Below are 8,211 nucleotides of genomic sequence, written 5' to 3' on the forward strand. Positions count from 1 at the left end.
TATATATATATATATTATGTATGATGTTTTCATTGTTTGAGCCTGATAAGGAGGTTGAGCTTATTTTACTTTGAATAAAAATATTGAATGACAACAACTTAAATCACCAAATAAAGACAAGCTATCAGTTTTTTTGGTATATATTTTGATGTGGATTTTAAAGTATTAAAAATTGATTGTTGAAGTTATTATACAAAACTTTGTGTTATTTTTATTTGACATAATTTGAATATGTGAAGCTTATATCACATATTTGTTTAATGTAATTTGATTTGCTTTTAATGTGTTATTTAACAAAATTATTCATTATTTTGAAGGCTTGATGAAAATTTAATTTCACATTTATTATTAAAATAATAGTAATTATTTTGTAAGACTACATAAATAATATGACATATTAAATATTAATCACATGCCATGAATATTTTAAATCCACACAAAACTAATTTTTAAAATATTAAAATCATATTTTGAAGGTTTAAGATGTCACAAAATTATATTTGAAAACCTCCAGAAATTTAAAAGTCTATTTGCGGAGAGTATCGTGGAGGTTACTAAAACCACTGTAATTATGCTCGTGGCAAGGGTAATTGTAGTGATTTTAAAAACCGCCACATTTTAATTATTGAAATCCTTAAATCGCCATAAATTAACAAAATAACCCCCATAAATTAAGCATTTTTTGTAATGGTTGTCGATTACTATTAATAACACAAATGGTTGGTTGACACAATAAAGTTACTAGGTATATATATATAATACTATCATCCTAAAAATACACTTTGAGTCAATCATCAAATAATGTGCTAAGTCTTTTCTCCACCATACCAATTGACTTGAAACATAAATATCACTCGAAATTGAAAAAATCCTCCATGGAAATCCCTGCCCCTTCATATCGCTTCATAGTCAATTCTTATCAATCACAATTCCTTTCCCATAAAAATCTGAAATCCAATTTATTTATTTATTCGAAAAGCTAAGAAAAAAGGAAAATTTTAGAATACTTAAGGGATGATAAATACTTATAGATTGTAAATTAAGCTATAATAATTATATATCGATTATTCATCAGGTATGCAGTGATTATATACTATATATAAAATTTGTGATTTTGGGAAGTGTATAAAGTTTGAGACTTTTCTTTGATGGATATGAATAGGATACAATATATAGGGTAGAAATTCTAAATGTTAACACACATGAAGTATCTTTTGTATCAAATAACATAGGTAAACTTAAGAAAATAAAATATGTACGGCTAAAAATAAAGATTCAACTTAGTCCAAAAATTTTGATAAAAATAACTTATTAACCGAACAATGTTAGTTCATTTTTCCAACAAAATAGGATAACATTCATAAATGATTGAAAGAAAAAGTACAATAAGATGAAATGGAAACATGCAACAAATTAAGACACAGTATGAAAAGAGAACACAAAGAAACAATGATGGAACATTATAATTATTAAATTCTCAATCGAGGTCCTTGGAATGTCTATCATCTTCAACATTGACGCTATTTCCTTCTTTTTGTGCAGACTCTACACCGCTCACATCCCCTAATGTAGCTATAGTCTGAATAAACCACGGATCATTGAATGATTCTTCCATTGGACTTGCTGATAAGGTAATGTTTTCTTTGTTGGATGGAGGATTTGGAGCCTGGTTAAGTTCTTTCTTTCTTTCATCAAGTTTATCCATTTTTGCAGCAAACACCTTTAACAAACCTTTCATTTCTCTAGCATCAAGTTCATCAATACTTTTTCCCTCCACTAGTTGGTTGAAGGGAATTTCCATTTCCTTCGCCTCATTCATTTTCTCTAATTTGCTAATTTGTTCTTCTTTCTTATCAACTTTCTTTTGAAGATAGTCTTCATGTGTGACCAACTTTGACAGCCTTTTGAATTCAATAAAACTTAAATACCTCGTCAAGACATCCTGAGCTAGACTTGGGGATTTCCAAGTAATGGGTTGGATTTTTCCGGGCCTAAAAATAATTATGGCAACTTCTATGTCACACACAATAGATAGCTCTTCTGCTTTCTTGAACAAACTTGTTACTCTTTTATCTAAGATGGAATTTCTCACATTTTCATTGTAGTTCGCAGTATCTCTCAACCTTTTTGTAGCCATATTTGATGCTCAAACAAAAAAAAGTACTTTCTTTTGGAGTAGAATATATAAAACTTGAAGAGATGTGTGACTTTTATAGGTGACAAACATGAATTGTCAATATAGTCAAATCAAGAACTTTCATAGTTTAGGTTCCAAAATTTAAATAATTTGATTACTGTAATATGATTTTAAGGAAATTATTATTTTTTTTCCTAAAAAGGATGAAAATTTGTTAATTTTCAAATTGAAATTTACAGGTCATATTCCATGATTTTTTTGGGAGGTAGAAAACACAATAATTAACATTTTACATGGGCATAATTGGTAGAAAATGTTTTTTTAGAAAATATGCTTTATTACAAAAGACGTTAGCATATCCTTAGAAAAAAATTGCATCATATTTCAATATTTCGATAGATAAAAAAGTTTATGATAAGTTTACATCAAGCATGGCGTAGAAAAATATATGAGTACTTCTTATTAATTATAAAATTTTTCGTTAAACATTGCCAATAATATACCGATTGAAGTAAGTTTTTATATATGAGATGAGAATTACTAGAGAAGAATGATTCCTTTTTCACAAATAAGAACTGTGATGACTCTATATCTAAGGCATGATGGCACTTGCACTATCCCATTGGTAGGTAAGTCAACCCTCCACCGAAATTAATATCAAACAGTCATATAGAAATAATAACATTAGCAAAATCAAGTCTAAAAACTCAAAGATTTCATAGATATAATAGAAGTGTGAAGGTAAGAAATAGACCCAAATTAAAGAAGATAGATTTTCTCCAAATGCACCCTAACTTTTTATATGCATAGCCTCAGATAAATGGAATCCATGGGGTTTGATAGGCCTAGGCAATGCATAAAAAATAAAACAAGAGAAGTATAAGAACAATAACACGTGTACTTAGTTAGCTGGTGTAATGAGTTGTTTTATTTTCTTCATATTTAGTAATGTTTATTCATTATGATTTTCTATGGTCACATGTGGATTAGGTGGTAGGGACAAAGAATAAAGAGGAGAAGGAGGAGGAGGAAAAGAAGGAGTAGCAGAAAAAGAAGGAGGAGGAGGAGAAGTAGAAATATTAGAAGGAGAAAGAGAAGAAAAAGTGTAAGGAAAAGAAGCAGAAGGAGGAGAAGGAGCCAAAGAAGAAGGTGAACATGAATAAGAAGAATGAGGAGAAGAAAGAGAAGGGTAAAGGGGAGGAGTACAAGTAGAGCTAGTGGTCTAATGGTGGTGTTAAAATAAGTTGTCACGCCCTGAGCCTACACCCTGGGCGGGACTGGCACTCGAGAACCATTGTTGGCCCCAAGCGAACCCTTGAATTGGCTTACTTACTTAGAGAAAGACTTAAAGCATTACAAACAAAATTGAAATGCTAAATAACTCCATTGTCTGGAATTGAAACAAAAATGTTTTAAAAATAAACGTTTAACTTAGCCAAAATGGCAACTCAAATTTGAACATAAGTCAATAACAAAATGATGATGAATGAACTAACATCTGAATAAATATTTATGAAGCCTCTAAAACTGAGATGGATGTAGGGACAGACCCCACAACATCCTAATGAACTAAACTAATACTGAAAGCAATAAAAATGGCTCACCAACAGACTGTGAACTGCTCATTGGATCAACGGTCCACTGGATGGCGATCCTAGTTACCTGTGTCTGCATCATAATACGATGTAGGCTAACTGGCATCAGTACATTGAATGTATGAGTATGTGAGTTTGAACTAATACAACATAAACTAGAAAGATATTATGAAAGAAACACTTACCTTGACTCATCTAAACTAATGAATACTTACTGAATTCATTTCATTATAAAGCAGGTTTAAACAAGTACAACATAAAGAAAAGATGTTTAAAAACATTATATAAACTCTTTGTGTATGCAAAGATATAAGAAACTCTAAGATGTATGTAAAATACAATGAAATGATGTATATAAAAATAAAATAACTGCTAAGGGAGTTTCTTTAACAAACAACCATCAAATAAGAGCTATAGTGATGATATAGTGATCTACCTCACGCTGCCAGCGTATGCTATACTCGATCAAAGGTACAAGACTTGAACTGCCTAATGGATCCACTAGTTTACTATGAAAAGGGTTCGTCTAAAAAGTATGACTCTTTTCTACCCATGATATCTACATAGTTTATGGGGGATGTGAGTTGTCCGAACTCTCTCCTTTATTGATGCTCAATACTACTCCCAAAATATATTAGCTCTTATGTTTTAAAAACATCGGTGGTTTGAGATTTCTAACACTCCAAAAGTTCCATGAACTAAATAGAGCCTCACATGATTAACCAAGACATGAAACACTGTTTCTAGGCCTAAAATAATGTATTGAAACTTATTAGGAAGTGTTAGAGTCAAAACGTTAAGAAACGACCATGACGTCCGGAAACTAGAAAAATTGAGGCTAGTGTGCCTTGACATGTTTAGTGAGGTTTCAAGAGTCAGAATTTAATGGAATTTGATAAAAGGGTATTAAACATGTATTAGAGTGAGTTTAGGATCAAAAATTCCGAGTAAGACTCCCCAAGAACCACCCTAAGAGTCCTTGGAGAGATTCCTACATTTAGACCCAAAACTGTCAAATTGACAGTAGCCAAACGACGAGCCAATCAACGAGCCGTTGATGGGTCAATAGCCCGTCGATGGTGGTATTTGAACAAGACATTTATTTCAAAAAACGGGATAAAACCACACTCTCTGACCAAAACCACGAACCAGCAGGACGGTCCGTGGTCCGTTTATGAGGCGTTGACGGGGTTCCGTTGTTGGAACCTTATTGCACTGCCAAGTTTATATTTAAGTTGGGGTAATTATTTAGTTCTTTAGGTAATTAATTAGGGGATTAGGGATTGTTAATTAAGTTATTTAAGGACAACAAAAAGAGTTCCAACTCATTAACTAACCTAACACCCCATTATTTCCCCAAACCCACTTAGCTTTAACTTCTCTCTACTTTCTCTCTCCCCAAACTTCAACCTCCATTGAAGAACACTAAAACTACAAGATTAGGAATAATTCACCAAGGATTTCATCTTACATTTGTGGCAAGATCATCACTAATGTATGGTTTCTTTCACTCTTGGGATCCTTTTCCCCAAGAGGCTCCTTCAACTATGGTTTCTAAACCTTCCAAGACTAGGTTTTCAATCTAGACATGGGCTCTTCTTTAAAAACGAAATTTTCATTCAATTATGATGATTTATGGTCTTTTATCATTGTTTAACTAAGTATTGATGGTCAATTGTTGGTAAACACTAGAGATTTCCCCTTAAACCCTTGTTCTTCCCTAAACCCATTATGTCTTTAATTTCTATGGTAATTATGGAAGATGATGATTATATGATTATGTAGAATGCTAATTGCTATGTATTCCTTGTTGAATTTACCTTTTTTATGTGTTGGTTGTGTATTCTTTGGTAATTGAAGTATGAAGGAAATGAAAGGGCAAGAAGGTATGAAGATTGATTCTTCTTGAATCCAATTATGAACCTTAACTCTAAAGGGCGTGAATGTGTATATCAAGGAAGAAGGGTGGGATAGCGCCCGATTGATTGAGCGTCTTACAAAAATGAGTTTTTTAGATAGTAATACTCTTCTGTCTAATGTGTGGTTGTGATATTGATGACAATTATGCCTCATCCTTAAACTATACAGTTGAATTATCCATGAAGTATGTGTTCATGTTATGATATGATTATTATATAATTGAAAGTAGTTTCTCATGATTATAATAAAGTGTTAAGCGAAAGGTTTACTCACTTGATTAGTGGTTTCCAATGTGAAAGGATTGTTCTTACTTGTGATGACCTATGAGCCATTCTGTTAAAGGGTTTATATAGGAGTCTAGAAGAGACTAATGTGAACTTGTATAATGAAATAAGATGGTTACTAAAGGGAATAAAGGCTTAGCACCGAAAGGGCATGTAATGAGATAGAGGTCTCACGTTGTCCGTCCTCCCATATGGTTTTCTTCACGTCTAGAAAGTTTGGTTCCCAATATATGTGTTGTCTCATGAGATGAAAACCTCCACGTCTAGCAAGTCAAGGTTTCTAGTAGCTATCTCATTGACCCTTAACTATGTGCCCACATAGGACTATAGCTTAGTGGATCCACTTAGATAGCTATGTATGATTGGTTACACCTTAGGCAAGTGTTAACCCTCTCTTTTTGGTGTGGGAGGAGAACACCGGATTTCATGTAGCTCACATGGTCTAATGTCGATTATGGTACTTATTTTCCCTAAAGTAAAAGTAAATGAACAAGTTAAGTATGTGAACTATTATTAGGTTTTTCTTAAAGGTTACCACATAGTGTGAGGGAGGGTACGGGACTTCTCTTATACATTGCACATGTGGGATCCGACGGGATGATCTTAGTAGTGTTCTTGTATGATTAATCTGATTATATGCTATGTGTGTCAAGCCATATATGATATTATGAACTAAGCATGTTATGATGAAATACTTAGTTATGATGTATGCATGAATTAGGTGAGTCAATGTGATACTTAACTTTGGATAGGGTTATAGGGTTCTATTCTTGGCAATGCACAAAGAATTGCTTGAGTTGCTTATATGTTGGGTTGACTTGTGATGTTCCATATATGTGCATGTTGTGTTATTTGACACTAAGCATGATTTTGACTAAATTGTGTCTTTTATCATGCATTTATGATTTTATGCATAGGAACCATACTTAGTACATGTGGTTTGTACTAACCCATATTTCTTCCTTTTTCCAAATATTGTAGGTTCCGGTCATTGAAGAGCCTCTAGAGCAATTTGCAAGAATACTTGGACCTTTCCCTCAAGTTATTGGTAGGTCCTCAAGTTCGAGGATGTTGCCATTATTTTACTCTAGCTATGATGTTAATTGTGTCAAAATACTATCATTCTTTCCTTTATCATCTGAGACTATCGTTGTAAGCCTATAATGGCAAGTTGTACTTGTGTATGGGATTATGCTCAACTTTGTAATACTCTTTAGATGGTTTAATGTGAGACAATACTATTAGACTATTTCCTATGTATTGGTTATCTTGCCTAAACGAGGAGCCTATGTAAGTTTCAATAAGCGAAGAGTCTATGTAAACTCCATATATGATATGTGAGAGGTCTATGTATACCTCACTATGTAAAAGTTTTAGATTTTTCTGCATTTTTTACCTATGATATGTTATGACGAGTTCTAAGGGTTTGTCCAAGTCCTCTTCGAGGACGAAGACTCCGGTTACGACAAGGGGGTGTTTTCCGATCGTGACAAGATTAGTAGGGGTATGCACTATCTTTGGATTAAATCGAAAAATCAAATCAAATTCTAATATGGATTGGTTTTTTGGATTCTTGGTTTGGATTTGGATTTTTAATTTACATTGTTTGATTTTTTGGTTTGGTTTTGAATATAGAAAAATGAATCACTTGTGTGAGTTTTTAGAAGTCTCATTTATAATTTATTTTGTGACGTCTTATTTTGACCTGACAATATAAAACTCTTTGTGGTGATTTTATTAAGGATGTTAGAAAATCATCACAATTTAATATTCTTTATGGCGATTTTCGACCCCAACAAAATTATTAAATATTTAAAAAGGAAGACTTTACTTTGTAGATGAAATTTCACTTCAACATTTTATCTTATATAGTACTCCCTCCTCATTTTATGTGAGGTAGTTTGACTCAGCACGTAGTTTAAACAAAAGGAAGACTTTTAAATTTTGTGGTCCAAAATGAATGATATAAATTTTATATGGCTGTAAATCATTTCATTAAGAGTAAAATAGACATTTCATAGTTAAATTGTTGTTTAATATAGAAATGTGTCGTTCTTTTTTGAACAAACTAAAAAGAAAAATAAGTTGCATAAATTGAGACAGGAAGAGTAATACTTTAATTTGTATTATTTAGTGATTTTGGCTATCTCATAATACAAAAGCTCAAAATTTTTTAACAATTAAATCTAAGAAAATTATCATATATATATATATATATATATATGTATATATATATATATATATATACACACACATATATATATATATGTATATA

At 32.0% G+C, this 8,211-nt stretch overlaps 1 protein-coding gene across 1 annotated transcript; it reads right to left on the minus strand.

The window, feature by feature from the left end:
- Positions 1-1,477: 1,477 nt before the first annotated feature.
- On the minus strand, positions 1,478-2,137 carry LOC107007091 (MADS-box protein AGL24-like). Its single transcript, XM_015205554.1, has one exon. It carries the CDS (start codon positions 2,135-2,137, stop codon positions 1,478-1,480), a length of 660 nt encoding a protein of 219 aa, XP_015061040.1.
- Between the last annotated feature and the right edge of the window lie 6,074 nt (positions 2,138-8,211).

The sequence above is a fragment of the Solanum pennellii genome, chromosome 12 (genome assembly GCF_001406875.1).
Source record: "Solanum pennellii chromosome 12, SPENNV200".
NCBI lineage: Eukaryota > Viridiplantae > Streptophyta > Magnoliopsida > Solanales > Solanaceae > Solanum > Solanum pennellii.

Bases quoted from the DNA above. Each gene is read 5' to 3' on its own strand.
- LOC107007091 (XM_015205554.1), bottom strand. From the start codon at position 2,137: ATGGCTACAAAAAGGTTGAGAGATACTGCGAACTACAATGAAAATGTG.